Raw genomic sequence first — 16,616 nt, 5'->3', positions numbered from 1 at the left:
GATTTGGATCCATCAGTAAATAAAAAAGAAAAAGTTGGGCCATTTAGATGAAACAATGTCATTGAAAATATTATTGACAGTTCGGGCCGGGAGATTGGAATGACTTTAAGGATTCCGATCCCTTCAAATATTGTTGGGGATAGGGTGACGTGACTATATTTTAATTTGTATAAGGGAAGTAGATCATTTTGGATGATGTGAAGCTCTGAGAGAGACTTAAAATTTTTACAGATGTCAGGAAGAGGTTTATTTGAAGCTCTGATTGTAGATGAATGGGTTGAGTCAATGAACAACGAGACGCTGGGGATAACCTGATGACATTTAGAATTTAAACATTTAAGAACAAATTTGTCAGCAAATAGTTGACGCCTTAAATAAAGAGGAGGATCAGAACATTCTACTTGAAGGGAATTGATGGGTGACGATTGCATCGCTCCAGTTATAATTCTCAAAGATTTAGATTGAATTTTGTCTAATTTATCAAGTACATTTTTTGAGGCAGTACTAAAAAGTGGGCAGGCATAATCGAGATGGTTTCGAATAAGTGCGTTGTAAAGCAACTTAATGCAAGTAGGGTGAGCTCCCCACCAAACGCCAGATAATGATCTGATGATATTTAAATTTTTTTCGCATTTAGTAACTAAATTATTAATATGGGAAGACCATTTAAGTTTCCTATCAAATGTTACTCCCAAAAATTTTACTTCAGAAGCGTTGGGGATTGGAGAATTTTTAAATAAAATTTGAACGGGGGGGTTTTATGGCGGTTTGAGAAGGTGACACACTGAGTCTTTTGGATTGAAAGTTCAAAACCATTTAAGGTGAGCCATGTGCAAAGGGCATTCATTGCTTCGTTAAGATATTTGACGGCGAGAGGGATGATTTTGGATGATAAAAAGAAAGCTATGTCATCTGCGAACTCAATAACATTTACTTGTGGGGGAATAGTGACATGCATATTATATGTGTATATATTATACAGTAAGGGGGACAATACATCGCCTTGTGGTAAACCCTTCCAAACAGACCTACTTTGAGGAGAAATATCTGGAAGTTTAATGAAAATTTTTCTATCTAGAAATAGATTAATAATAGATTGGACAAACATGGGGGGAAGGCCAAGGCCTAGAAGTTTTTTTTTCAGGATTGGGATGGAAACATTGTCAAAGGCGCCTTCTATATCTATAAAGACGGCAAGACAAACTTCCTGTTTAGAAATTGATAAATTAATATCAGTGCTGATGATGGCAAGGTTATCTTGAGTGGATTTTTTTTCGGGGGAGTAGGAGGAGGAGGAGTATTAGTGGAGGAGTATTATAGATAGGCGTTATTTCATCTAAGTTAGGTACAGAAGGGGGGGCAATTTTGTCCAAGAATTCATCTATCCATTTAGAATGAGACGCTCGAGGAGATGGTGAACTGAAGGAGGATCGAAATCTTCGGATCATAGACCAAACTTCCGAAATTGGAGTGTTCGGAGATACTGAACTGCAGAAGTTGTACCACCCAGATCTTTTTTTTGACCTCAATACCCTTTTGGCATTGGATTCACGTTTTTGTATATAAGATAGTTCTCCATAGTCATATTGTAACGATAAGAAAGAGATTTAGCTTTCCGAATTCTTACTACTTTGGAACATTCCTCATCCCACCAGGGAGTTGGATGGAGTTTTTTTAAAAGAGATTTAGTTTTATGGGGAGGATTTGATTTATTTATTGCAGTTATGAGCATTGATTTGAAGTTATTATAGTCATCTTTGACGGAAAATATATTGGTATCGGGTAAATTTAGTAGGAACTTGTCCATATGAGAGTTTAATTCATCCCATTTGGTGTGTTTCGTTTTAATCTTTGTCGAAATATGAGACTTGTCCGATTGGAAAGAAGTTTGATAAGTAATGGTGATCGGGAAATGATCACTGGAGCAAGGGTCGGGGGACACCACCCACGAGGAGAGAGAAACCAGACTAGTAGAACATATCGAGAGATCCACTGCACTGGGGTTTGTGCTGGGGCGTGAGATCCTAGTAGGAGATCCGTCATTCAAAAGGAAAAGGTTGGATTGATCTAGGAAATCCATCACACTTCGACCATCTCGGTCGGAGAAAGCAGAACCCCAGACGGGGGAATGGGCATTAAAATCGCCTAATATAAAGAAAGGAGGGCTTAGTTGACTTACAATTTGCAACCAAATTTGTTTATTGAAGTGGGCTGTTGGGGGAAGATAGACTGAAGTAAAGGATGTGTCCTTTATTTTAGCTGCAACCATTTGGAAGTCAGCATTGGAGGGTTTGATATTATTTATTGGGGAAAATGATATGGATTTCTTAATAAAAAGGGCAACACCGCCGCCCGAACCTTCCGGGCGGTCGTCGCGGAGACAGGAATACCCTCCCACATTAAAGTGGGTGGATGGAGTAAACCAAGTCTCCGAGATAGCAGCCAAAGAAATAAAGTTGGAATTTAATAGGTTAAGGAGATCAGATTTGTTAGAAATAGCACTTCGGCTATTCCACTGAAGTATTTTGAAATCTTGAAGAGTCATTTTGAATAAATGATTTTAATGTGGAAATAGTAGCAGCGTTGGACGGTAGATTAGTTTTAGAAGAAATAAGGTCAATTAGAAGCATAATGAGAGTTAAGATAAATGAAGAATTGTCTTGGGAGAGTTTTTCAGAAAGTTTTAGAGAATTCATTGAGGACGGATTATAATTATTTGCACACCTATTTGTGGCATTTGAAAGAGGTGAACCATTAGGATTTAAGAGCAGTGAGTTGTGTTGTTGCTGATCGTATCCGGGAGCCGGTTTAGAGATAGCGTTTTTGTATGTGAATTTAGTTGTACGAGAAGAAGTTGTTGTAGAAGAGGGAAGAGGTTTGGATGAGGAGTTGCTGGATAAAGCCTCAGCAAATGATTTTTTGACAGGCGGGAATAGTTTAGAAGCCTACAGAAAAGACAAGTTCTGAGAGGCCATAGAAATTTTAATATTTTTTTGGCGAGATTGTTCTGGGCAAGAAGTGTTGATAGCTGTATGTGAGCCTGAGCAGTTAAAACATTTGGGTGTGGAGGAAGAAGGACATTGGTCAGCTGCGTGGTTTTCTCCACATTTAAAACATCTGAGTTGAGATCTGCATGCAGCTTTGGTATGACCAAAACGGCAGCAATTGAAACATTGAGTGGTGGAATAAGTATACATTTCAACTGGTAATGAGTTGAAGAATAAATATATATGGGAGGGAAGAGATTGACCTTCAAAGGTGATAACTACAGATTGGGAGGGCTTCCAGGAAATTATACCCTCAGAGGAGTTCTTGTTATTTAGCCTCCTGGCTTTTATGGGATTGCCAATGTGTTGGGGGGTTAAAAGTGAAGACAGAATTTCTTCGATGGACAGATCGGTCGAGATACCTCTGACCAGGCCCATGCGAGTGACATTGAAAGTAGGGATATATGCCTTGAACTTTGAATTAGATGAAATGAAGATATTTTTGATGAAACTGTTGGCAGCTGACCCTGAGAGGAATTCGACGGAGATTCGGAAGCGACCCTCGGCTTTTACACCTCCAGGCTTGATTGAAAGGTTCTTGCTATTTGATAGGAATTTGCCAAATTCAAGAGGGTGGATGGTTTTTCCTTGCTCAGTTTTTTGGGCGTATACTATGAATGGGCCACGGGAATGAGGAGAATAAAAGTTTGTTGGAGGAAGTTGAGAAAGTGCTGGTGGGGATTGTGAAGTCGAAGGAGAGTCAAGTTTTATTGGGGAAGAAGGAGTAAATTTCCTTTTTTTAGTAGAAGTCAAAATGACAGAATCACTGTCAGAAATTTCTCCATTTTCCCCGTCTGGGGGGTCAGGAGAGGGATCTGGGGGCTTTGTAGGGGGTCCAGGAGGGAAATCTTCCTCCATTATTCACAACAGTAAACAACTACAATAATAGTATGGAAAATGACAGAAGTAAAAAAAGGTTATAAATATCTGGAAATCAGCAGCGAAAAGTGACTCCTGGAAGATCAGGAGGGAGAAAAAACCTCAAGGCACAACACACTACACTTTTTTTTTGCCAGAAAACAAAAAAGAATGGTAAAAAATTAATTTTTCAATTTATAACTTACTTTGATGAATTTACTATTTAAGCTAGAATGCCCTCACGAAGCACAATTACCTTGTCTCTTTATGGTGAAAGACAGTTTTTTCCTATAATTTTTATAATACGCCGCGTAACATACAAATAATTAGTAAAAATACACGATATGTTAACAAAAAAAAAATCTAAAAATTTTGTAACTAACCTAACCATCTCTCCCCCCCCACTCCTCCCTTCATTCACATTCATACATCGCCTCGTAGAGGCTCTATTATTCTTACTAAACATCGCCCGAGTCAATTATGTGGTTCACTCGATCGTGTCATTTATTTTCTCGGGAGTCCCCGACTTTTTATTTTCTCGGGAGTCCCCGACTTTTTCAACGATTCGCATTTTGGGTCATATATTCTCCTCACACACCTTTTTTTTATTTATTTGCTCTACATGCCCAAAACATCTGAGTGTTCCTTTCTTAATCTCCCCCATTACGTTTACGTCAGCCTGGCATTCTTTGCGGATCTCTTCACATTTCTCACACGATTGTACCTGGTTTTACCCTGCATAAGCCTCAAGTATCTCATTTCTTCAGCATTCAGTCTACTAAAATTTAAATGATGTAAGGTTATTTGTAGCAGTCTCTTTCACTTTTGTTTTAATTGCATCATGAAGTAATCTTCATGTACATAAAACGGCGCTATAAAAATCGTCCAAATATTATTATTAAAATTTATCCTTTACTGTTCAATAAATTGTGTGCATGTTATATAATTATGTAACTGCTACTAACCTAATTTTATACAATACTGCTTGTATGGGTGCAACCACGCAAATTCTATCCTCCTTGAGAATCTCAAGCAGGATGGTGTGTTTTAACTTATGATGGCAGAATAACACCTTTCCTAAAACATGCTAACACCTTGGCATAGGTTTTCCTAGTTAGGTGTTCACAAAAGACTTCTGCTGACCCATACAGACACCGATTATTAACATCTTTGTGTAACTGTAACTTATTATGTAAACTGTGTGTAAGATAATAAAAATGAATAGAACAATTTTTAAAATATTTAGTTTGAGAATAACTTAATGAGGAAAACGTCAAATTGTAATATTTAATAAATAAAGCAGAAAATAAATATGTGCGGTGAGAAAATGAAGATAATCTTGGTAGTTCTGTTTCGAAGTATACAGTTAAATATCACAGAAGTAGATAGGGTCCCATTAGCTCAGTTGGTAGAGCGGGTCCCCAGTAAGAAAAGAGTCCTGAGTTCAAGTCCTTGATGTGACCATATCTTTTTCTGGGTTCTATGATAACTCAACACAGTGACAATTCAACACACTTTTAAAAAGTGATATATAGTCATTAGAAACGATGAAATTTTTTTTTAACCTAACCTACATAACCCAGTTAATAAAGTTTTTGTTTCATCACTTTCCATGACTTTATATAACTTCTTAAAGATGTGATGAATTATCATTGTGATGATTTAAAATCTTTAAAAAATTTATTTAAGGATCGCAAATATTGTCATCAATAATTAAAAAACAACACTATTTAAACTCTAATAAGATGATTTCAGTTAGAAATATTATAACGTCTAAATTAATATTGAACTGATGTGTATGCATCTATGAAATAAATAAATAAGGTAAAATAAAAAGTGTAAATATAAATATTATAAGACAAAGAAAATAAGCTGTCTTAAATGCGAGCAAACGTATATCGCTAATGATCCAAAAACGGTGGTAAAGTAACGTTAATATTACGCCCGTCCAAGGTCGCAAGGACGTGGTGAAACGCATGCAACTATTGCGAAATACCGATAATATTTTCAGCATGCAACTGTGTAAGGCGTAATATAATGTTTTATTACTCCACAAGAATTGCAATGAAAAATGTTTATGAATCAGATTATTTCAAGTTCAAATAGCATAATGATAGAGTTGAACAACCGATATCAATTAAAGGTTGCCCCACTCCTTTTCTTCAGGATGCTTTCGGCTAGTATAAAGCCTTGCGTTCTCTCCCCTCACGGCATAAGCAGTTTTCCTCTCAGAAAAGGCTCACTCAACAATCAACATGAACGCTCTGGTGAGTTTGAATATTGTTGAAGATAATAATAATTTTAAATTCCTAGTAGCCAATTAATGTTGCCAAAAAACTGTTGAATGTAGTAATAAAGTAATCATTTTTACAGATCTTCGCATTCCTGTGCATGGGAGCCGTGGTCTCCGCTCACTACATCAGCAATGATGAGGGACAGTGGAAGGGAGAGGGTCTGGCCGAAAGCCAGGACAATGGACAGTACGACCATGGATATGGTGGCTACAACGGTGCCTCTAACTACGCTGGGGCCTACTCCGGAGCTTACGCTCATGGAGCCGCCCCCATCGGAATCGACGGACGTGTTGTAGATACCCCCGAGGTAGCCCACGCTAAGGCCGCCCACTTTGCCGCCAAGGCCGCCGCTTCCAACGGAGCCATCCTCGCAGCTTACTCTCCCCTGTCATACGTCGCTTCCCCAGCCGTCTACGGCGCTTACGCTTCCCCCGCTGTCTATGGAGCTTACGCTCATGGACTTGCTCCCCTGGCCCAGGATGGTGTTGTCGTAGATACCCCCGAGGTTGCCCACGCTAAGATCGCCCACAAATCCGCTGTTGCTCGTCTGTCCAGCGGAGTTGCCGCCTCTGCCGTCTATGGAGCTTATGCTTCCCCTGCCGTCTATGGAGCTTACGCTTCCCCTGCTGCCTATGGAGCTTATGCTTCTCCCGCTGTCTATGGAGCTTACGCTCATGGACTCGCTCCCCTGGCCCAGGATGGTGTTGTCGTAGATACCCCCGAGGTTGCCCACGCTAAGATCGCCCACAAGTCCGCTGTCGCTCGTCTATCCAGCGGAGTTGCCGCCCCTGCCGTCTATGGAGCTTATGCTTCCCCTGCCATCTATGGAGCTTACGCTTCCCCTGCCATCTATGGATCTTACGCCCATGGAGCCGCCCCCATCGGAATTGACGGACGCGTCGTAGACACCCCTGAGGTAGCTCACGCCAAGGCCGCCCATTTCGCTGCCGTGTCCCACGCTTCCCACTACTAAGTTTCCCCTCTCCTTGAAGACCCCTGCGTTAATGTGATTGTAGTTTTAAATATCATCTAAATGCTGAATGAACAATATTTGCATTATCTGAATTAACATCGATCAAACTTACATAATGTTAGTTTGTATCTTCACCTGTAACTATATTTAAATAGATATCGTTGAATTATAATGTAGGCTTTAATGTTTATTTATTATATTGTTCTGCAGTATTTTTTCACCAAAATAAATCAATTAAAAAAAAAAGCCTTTTATTTTTTCTTTTTCATAGGCGTCGTTCAAATAATGTACAACCTTGGTGGTTTTCTCCGTTTAGTAAGAACTAAAATATCAAGAATAATTTTTTTGGAACAATCTCTGCAAAAACCCAGTAATGAGTGAACGTCATTTTCTTCTGGAACAAATGCTGTTCATTCTATGAACTGTTTACTCATTATCAAGTTAAGCTTTACTAACTAACTAACTAACCATTACGGCGTTTCTCCGCAGGGGTAGGCAGAGAGGACGGACCGCCAAACAACTCGGTCTTGGCACACACTTCTTGCCTCATTCACATTCATACAAACTCTTCTATTATTCTGACTCTTCACATGGCCCGACTCGAGTATCTGATTCACTTGATCGTGCCATGTCTTCCTCGGGCGTCCCCGACTTCTGCTACCATTTGCATTTGCATCATATATCCTCTTTACACTCCTATCTTAGTTAAGCTTTACAATATTATTTTTATGCGTTGCAGTTATTTAGCCTCCCGGAGAAACTTTTAAAACAGATCTTTATTTATAAAAAGCTATTTTCTTAAATATATGTAACAGATAAAATTTGTTTGTTAATTACCTTTTTATAAAAAAATACTTTCGTTTTGGCATAATAAAAAAAAATCATTTTTATCTTGATATCACTGAAACAAAATTTTAAATCCAAATTCTTATATTCAAATTCCCAGATTCTGAAATCTACATTCTAAAATTATGATTCTCGGTTCCAATTTTTTAAATCTGCTTTTAGAAGCGACACTTTTACCTGATTTCTATTATTCAGTTCCATTAGTGGAACTGAATAATAGAAAATATTTAATATTATTTAAAAAACCAAGTAACTTTGTGTATTTGTGTTTTTGTATCCTGTCTTAAGAGGAAACTACAAGCCGAAAATGTGTATAGTATTGGTATACCTTATATTGTAGGTAATAGGCATTAAAATCGCTTGACATACAGAGTCTCGAAACGTTCGATTTAGCACAATTTTTTATTATTTATTTTGTTAATAATTTTATAAGAAAGCAAAAAAGTTAATCAAGTGAAATTGTCACAGATTAGCTAAAATACTGTATTTTTTAAAAGATATTTTCTCTACGCGTTCATACATTTCTATTGAAAAAACCATTTTAGTAGCTTAAATTTATATTTTTTATTGAGTAATTTATTTTTTATTTGTATTTGCAAAAACGGGCGGTCCGTTTGATAGATTCCCCAATCTTAACAAACGGACTGCAATCTTTAGACCACAGGCGTCAGGTAGGTATGCTGTCCTTGTTCTATCGGTATTACAATGGAAGATGCTTTGAGGAACTAGCGTCATTGATCCCTTCGACACCGGTGCGTAGTCGGGATACACGCCAAACGCGCGCCCAACATTTGTACACGGTTGACATTTGTCACATGAGAACCGGTCACTTCTACGATTTTTTCTTAAGTTCAACAGCTCGGCTGTGGAACGAACTGCCGGCCTCTGTGTTTCCTCCCTCCTACAACATGGGACTCTTCAAGACCCATGTTCACTCCTTCCTCTCCACAAAAAGACCCTCCACACAGCATCCCCAAAGATGACATAGGCCCTGAGGGAAATTATTTTCTTCAGGGCCATATTTTTGGTATTCATAACGTACACTATTTCGTTATAAAGATTAATCAAAATATTGATTAAGCACTAAGCTTTGCCTTAATTTGAGATTGTTAATCCGATTTTTGATTTTAAACAAAAAATTACGGTCAATATTTTTCAATTTATGTGAACCTGTAATTCTAATCAAATTGAATGATGAATTGAACTTCTGAGAAAAGATGTGAATAATTTTATACATATTCGTTTTAAAGGTGGGTCATTCAATGAATAAATAACATTTCCAACTGACCGTTTAGTAGCTGAGTTGGCAAATGCATCTAGTAATTTAGTTGTTACAATATTTATATATTTAATAAATATTATCTCTAATTTACACTAAAGGAGGTATTTCCACAGTATCTTTCAGTCAACTGTATATAATTGGTTGTTTAGAGAAGTTCTTGACTCACAACATGCTCACGGAAGGACGAGTTCCAAGTTTTTGAAAAAAAGGTAGCAGGTTTAAGCGAGAGGACAAACAAATCCAAAAATGTCCTTATCATGGAATCCCTCCAGTCCAGATTGAACTATCGCAGCCCACTGGAGAAAGTTGTTATGCCCCGTCATTATGTTGTTTTTTCGTGGTTCTACGTATCTATAATAATATAAAAAAATATTTCCTAGCTTGTAAATTCTTAATATTATTAAATGTGCTTTATGGGACGAGATTGTTGTATACAGTTGTAATATTATTTTATTATTATTTTTTATGATTTATGAGAAATTCGAAACCTCCCCCCATTACGGAACGAACGCATTATGATTATTGTAACCATTGATTTCTGACCTTATTTGGATTACATAATGTAAATTTAATGTTGATCTTCACATAGCACTCTTTTTAGGGTGAATTGCCTAATACAAAAAAAATGTTGGTCTTCGTTGACTTTAGAAATCTTTTTTTTACAAAAATGTTTTTTCAAAATCAAACAACAAACAAAAATCTTTCACCTGTTGTCACTGGTAACTCTGCCGAGTAACCACTCAACACCTTACCTTTTCCCTAACTGTCAACAGCTACTGTATATTTAATGTCATTATTTGGACAAAAATGATTAAAAATGTCACCGTAAACCAAAATTTCGTTTAAATTTTTTTACTCAAAATAAAGTAAGGAATCACTGGTTAAAAGTAAGTCAAGAACGTGCTTCAAAACAAAAATTATTTAACTTTTTATAAGAAACGTAAAAAACAATCCACACGATAAATTTAATATTATAATCCACAATACAAATTGCCATCAAGTAACTAGTCCCCTGTGCAACGAACTCGCTAAAGTTGAATATATTAAATATTGGTGTTAAACTACTAGATCATTAAAAAGTTAGATGCCAAAATAAAGGAAAAATTAGTTAAGAGATGATATTCTTAATTCTAAATTTGAAATGTAATATCGACAAATATGACGCTTAATAGGTCCCGAGTGGTTGAAGACGCCTTTCCTTGTAAGAGAAGAGATCCTGGGATCGATTCCTACTTGTGACCGTTATCTTTTTATTTTCTGTGTCTTGTTCTGTTTCACGATTTGTTTAGATTTATTAGTACTATCTTCTGCTTAAATCACATTATATTGATAGGTATAACCATTGAAATTAGTTTAAGAAAAAGTTGTACCTGAATATTCATTGAGACTTTTAAAAAGTCATGGTCAAGGCCAATATAATTTTAAAAATTTGCATATGTTTATTTGAGACACTATCTAGGTTGCAAATCAATTTATTTAAGAACTTTATGGCCATTCCAAAATTTAGACGCCAAAAACACGAGAAAAAATGGTTGCAAGAAGATATATTATTGATTTTGAATTTGAAATATAAGATCGACAAATATGAAGCTTATTAAACAGATCGAGTGGTTTTAGACGCCTGGGTTCGATTCCTAGTAGACACTGTTGTTTTATTTGTCTGTGTCTTGCTCTGTTTCATGTTTCGTTTTGAATTATTAGTACTATTTTCTTCTTCAATGATACATTACATTGATTGAAACACTGTACATATAAATTCTTTGCAAACCTTTAATGTTTCATTTTTCACAGCAGCACCACCATAACTTCAAAATTGACATCATTTGTACACCTACTTTTTATGTTATTTAAAAATTAAAACAAAATAAAATTTTTAAAAAAATCTCTTTACGTTTCTTCGTAAAATTTGCATTACAACTTGCTTGATGTAGTATTTTATTTTGTTTATTTCTGTTTTTTTACAACACCCCTTTTCTAGTCCCATTGGGTTACCGGTTTGTAACATTAGGTACAATTTTTTTTTCTGAAAATGTGTATGTAAATTATGCGTATAACAAATAAGTGGAAAAAATATAGAACAAAAAACAAAATAGACAAAAAAACTAGGACAACTTATCCATATTTACATAAATATAGTTATTTTTAATTTATTTATTTCTATTATTTTTCATAAACAGTTTACAAAAGTTTTGTAAACGCTTCACTAGGGGAACCTATATTTACTTAAATTTTGCCACTTTCCATAGATTCTAGTGCACCATTTAACTAACTAACCATTACGCTGCTTCCCCGCAGGGGTAGGCAGAGAAGAGGGAGCGCCAAACGACTCGGTCTTGGCACACACTCCTTGCCTCATTCACATTCATACATCGTCTCAAACATACTCTTCTATTATTCTGACTCTCGACATGGTCCGAATCAAGTATCTGATTCACTTGGTCGTGCCATGTCTTCCTCGGGCGTCCCCTACTCCTGCTACCATTCACATTTGCATCATATATTCACCTTACACACCTTTTTTTGCTCATTGGCTCTACATGTAAAAACCATCTAAGCGTCACTTTCTTGATCTTACTCATTACGCTTACATCAAAATGTAAAGATATAATTATTATTATTCAAATGGTAAACGGGACCTTTCTAAGTGAATAAAAATAATAAAAACATAACTTTATTGAAAAAAATTGCAACAATAACTGATTACTAAGTGTCCATAGTGTACATTTGTTTATAAATTAGGTAGGAAATAGAATTAACAACAGAAATTAATAATATAAAAGCACTAGGTAGTATATGACAAATAGAAAAAGTTGAGGTTTCTCATAACAGGCTAGAGGCTAGCCTGTGTTTTTTTTTTTTTTTTAACTCCACACAGGAGGCTCTGAAGAAAATAATTTCCCTCAGGGCCTATGTCATCTTTGGGGATGCTGTGTGGAGGGTCTTTTTGTGAAGAGAGGAAGGAGTGAACATGGATCTTGAAGAGTCTCATGTTGTAGGAGGGAGGAAACACAGAGGCCGGCAGTTCGTTCCACAGCCGAGCTGTTGAACTTAAAAACGAATCGTAGAAGCGACCCGTTCTCATGTGACAAATGTCAACTATGTACAAATGTTGGGCGCGCGTTTGGCGTGTATCCCGACTACGCACCGGTGCCGAAGGGATCAATGACGCTAGTTCCTCAGAGCATCTTCCATTGTAATACCGATAGAACAAGGACAGCATACCTACCTGACGCCTGTTCTCTAAAGATTGCAGTCCGTTTGTTAAGATTGGGGAATCTATCAAACGGACCGCCCGTTTCTGCACAGAGTCAAGGGTTTTTTTCAGGTATTTAGGGGCTCCGGACCAGAGATGGCTGCCAAATTCGACAGTAGGGCGCACTTGCGATTTGTACAGGGTCGGCAGTTGTGTATTATTAAAGTATCTGCGGGCCCTGTACAGTACGCCCAGCTTCTGAGAGGCCAACTTTACTCTGGCTTCGATGGAGCCCCCGTACCTGAGCTGGTCACTTATAGTTATACCAAGCATATCAATGGAAGGCCTGTTCGGAAGATTGCTTCCGTTGAAGGAGACTAGATTATCATTTGAATCCCTTTTAGACGTAATCAGGCAGGATTGGGTCTTTGACACATTAAATTCGACGAGAATATTTTTACCCCAGGAGGAAATACTCTCGAGATAACCGTCCATTCTCTGCTTCAAAGCTCTCCGAGCCGTTGGAGTTTGTGTGCCCTTTGGGGGCTTGTTAAACAAAAAGAATCATGAACTGTACTGTAATCCGCGTAACAATGAATCGGTGCACATGTCAAAAGGTCATTGATGTGCAACAAAAACAAAGTCGGAGACAGAACCGATCCCTGTGCGACGCCAGCATTTATGGAGTGCGAGGAAGAGGTGAAACCGTCAGCAACCGCCTGAATCGACCTATCCCTTAAAAAGTCAGCAATCCACGTACACAGGGATGCGGAAGTCCTTAAGAAGGCAATTTGTTGACAAGTCCTCGGTGCCAGACCCGGTCAAAGGCCTTGGATATGTCTAGTGCGACCGTTTGGGTCTCACCGTGACGTTCCAGGCACCGCCCCCAAACATGCGTCACATACGCGAGAAGATCATCGCACGAGCGGTTCCGCCGGAATCCGTATTGACGGTCGTTGATAATTTTGTACTTCTCGAGGTATGTGAGCAGTTTGTCGTTGATCACACGTTCCATCACTTTGGACAGAACTGATGTGATCGCTATGGGGCGGTAGTTGGCCGGGTTGGAGCGGTCACCTTTCTTGGGAATAGGGTGAATGACCGCTTTTTTCCAACCAGAGGGCACAGTGTCACACTTCAGGGACATTTTGAAGAGCTTTGTCAAAACTGGAACTATTTCCGCAGCACACCTCTGCAATACCAGGGCAGGTTTTCCATCAGGTCCACTAGCTTTGTTAACATCGAGCCCCCGTATGACGTGGAGATTCTTAAAGTTAATTTAAATACATGTGAATATACCTACACTTATTATATATAGCTTCGAATTTGGGTGAAAGCACCGGTAAAGACCCTTCTATTACTTTTTATCTACCTTATAAAATTCTTTTTGAAATTAGTTTGAGTATAACATTATGTTCTCTGTAGAGTATTGTACAATCTCGTTGCAATGTACCTTAAATTTGTTTGACCCAAATTAGTATGAATTACAGAAATTTCGAGTAAATATTTGTTATTGTTTCAAGTACAGCGAGTATTTAAACTTTTTTGAGTAGTATTTATGTATTATGTATAAAGGTGGTTGCGGATTGCTTTTGCGTATATTTGCCGAACGTCAAACATTGATAAATCAAATCGAAAACAATACATTACCCACTATCGAGAGGATGGTAACATACTTCCTGCAATTATTTAATTTGTAAAAATATTAAACTGTTATAAGATTATTATTGAACTGGTGGATTTGCATCTCTCTTCGTGATGTCAGAACTAAATAAATTAACTAAAAAATATTTGTAAAGATTGTAAATATCGCAAGGAAAATAAGGCGTCTTGAATACGAGCAAAACATAGTATGTATACAAACTTATTATTCGTGTTATAGTTACGTTAATCCACAGCGCAGTCAAGGTCATAAAGACGTGGTGAAAAGCATGCCACTATTGCAAAATGCCAACGATATTTTCAGCATGCAATTTTGTAAAGCGTAATAAAATGCTTTATACACTCTATGATAATTGCAATGAAAAACGTTTATGAATCAGATTATTTCAAGTTCGAATAGCATAATGACAGAGTTAAACAGCCGATATCAATTAATGGTTTCCCCACTACTTCTTTTAAGGAAGCGTTTGGCTAGTATAAAGCCTTGCATTCTCTCCCCTTACGGCACAAGCAGTTTTCCTCTCAGAAAAGGCTCACTCGACAATCATCATGAACGCTCTGGTGAGTTTGAATTTTGTAGAGGTTAATAATAATTTTAAATTCCTAGTTGCCAAATATTGTCGCCAAAAAACTGTTGAATGTAATAATAAAGTGATATTTTTTCAGATCTTCGCATTCCTGTGTATGGGAGCCGTGGTCTCCGCTCACTACGTCAGCAATGATGAGGGACAATGGAAGGGAGAGGGTCTGGCCGAGAGCCAGGACAATGGACAGTACGACCATGGATATGGTGCCTACAACGGTGCCTCCAACTACGCTGGAGCCTACTCCGGAGCTTACGCTCATGGAGCCGCCCCCATCGGAATCGACGGACGTGTTGTAGATACCCCCGAGGTAGCCCACGCTAAGGCCGCCCACTTTGCCGCCAAGGCCGCCGCTTCCAACGGAGCCATCCTCAGAGCTTACTCTCCCCTGTCATACGTCGCTTCCCCTGCCGTCTACGGCGCTTATGCTTCCCCCGCTGTCTATGGAGCTTACGCTCATGGACTCGCTCCTCTGGCTCAGGATGGTGTTGTCGTAGATACCCCCGAGGTTGCCCACGCTAAGATTGCCCACAAGTCCGCTGTTGCTCGTCTGTCTAGCGGCGTAGCCGCCCCTGCCGTCTATGGAGCTTATGCTTCCCCTGCCGTCTATGGAGCTTACGCTTCCCCTGCTGCCTATGGAGCTTATGCTTCTCCCGTTGTCTATGGAGCTTACGCTCATGGACTCGCTCCCCTTGCCCAAGATGGTGTTGTCGTAGATACCCCTGAGGTCGCCCACGCTAAGATCGCCCACAAGTCCGCTGTCGCTCGTCTGTCCAGCGGAGTTGCCGCCCCTGCCGTCTATGGAGCTTATGCTTCCCCTGCCGTCTATGGAGCTTACGCTTCCCCTGCCATCTATGGATCTTACGCCCATGGAGCCGCTCCAATCGGAATTGACGGACGCGTCGTAGACACCCCTGAGGTAGCTCACGCCAAGGCCGCCCATTTCGCCGCCGTGTCCCACGCTTCCCACTACTAAGTTTCCCCTCTCCTTGAAGACCCCTGCGTTAATGTGATTGTAGTTTTAAATATCATCTAAATGCTGTATGAACAATAATTGCACTATCTGAATTAACATCGATCAAACTTACATAATGTTAGTTTATATCTTCACCTGTATCTATATTCTATTAGATATCGTTGAATTATTATGTAGGCTTTAATGTATATTTATTATATTGTTCTGCAGTATTTTTTAACCCAAATAAATCAATTAAAAAAAATTGCTTTTTAATTTTTTCTTTTTCATAGGCGTCGTTCAAATAATGTAAAACCTTGGCGATTTTCTCCGTTTAGTAAGAACTAATAATTTATAATTTTTAATTAATAATTTTTTTGGAACAATCTCTGCAAAACCCAGTAATGAGTGAACGTCATTTTCTTCTGGAACAAATGCTGTTCATTCTATGAACTTTTTACTCATTATCAAGTTAAGCTTTACTAACTAACTAACTAACCATTACGCCGTTTCCCCGCAGGGGTAGGCAGAGAGGACGGACCGCCAAACAACTCGGTCTTGGCACACACTTCTTGCCTCATTCACATTCATACATACTCTTCTATTATTCTGACTCTTCACATGGCCCGACTCGAGTATCTGATTCACTTGATCGTGCCATGTCTTCCTCGGAATCGACGGACGTGTTGTAGATACCCCCGAGGTAGCCTACGCTAAGGCCGCCCACTTTGCCGCCTCCAACGGAGCAGTCCTCGGAGCTTACTCTCCCCTGTCATACGTCGCTTCCCCTGCCGTCTACGGCGCTTATGCTTCCCCCGCTGTCTATGGAGCTTACGCTCATGGACTCGCTCCTCTGGCTCAGGATGGCGTTGTCGTAGATACCCCCGAGGTTGCCCACGCTAAGATCGCCCACAAGTCCGCT

At 38.8% G+C, this 16,616-nt stretch overlaps 2 protein-coding genes across 2 annotated transcripts; both read left to right on the top strand.

Moving 5' to 3' along the window:
• The first annotated feature begins 6,160 nt into the window (after positions 1-6,160).
• On the top strand, positions 6,161-7,348 carry LOC149412652 (uncharacterized). Its single transcript, XM_089645390.1, has 2 exons — positions 6,161-6,172; positions 6,279-7,348. The coding sequence occupies exons 1-2, from the start codon at positions 6,161-6,163 to the stop codon at positions 7,170-7,172; spliced, it is 906 nt and encodes a 301-aa protein (XP_089501516.1). The 3' UTR covers positions 7,173-7,348.
• Positions 7,349-14,664: 7,316 nt separating this feature from the next.
• On the top strand, positions 14,665-15,959 carry LOC149412651 (uncharacterized). The gene is made up of 2 exons (XM_089645018.1): positions 14,665-14,716; positions 14,822-15,959. The coding sequence occupies exons 1-2, from the start codon at positions 14,705-14,707 to the stop codon at positions 15,713-15,715; spliced, it is 906 nt and encodes a 301-aa protein (XP_089501144.1). The 5' UTR covers positions 14,665-14,704; the 3' UTR covers positions 15,716-15,959.
• The last annotated feature ends 657 nt before the right edge of the window (positions 15,960-16,616 follow it).

This window comes from Hesperophylax consimilis, chromosome 22 (assembly GCF_061612785.1).
Source record: "Hesperophylax consimilis isolate HC1 chromosome 22, BYU_Hcon_1.0, whole genome shotgun sequence".
Taxonomy (NCBI): domain Eukaryota; kingdom Metazoa; phylum Arthropoda; class Insecta; order Trichoptera; family Limnephilidae; genus Hesperophylax; species Hesperophylax consimilis.
The sequence above is the reverse complement of the archived record's forward strand: the minus strand, read 5'-3'. Positions and strand labels throughout refer to the sequence as shown.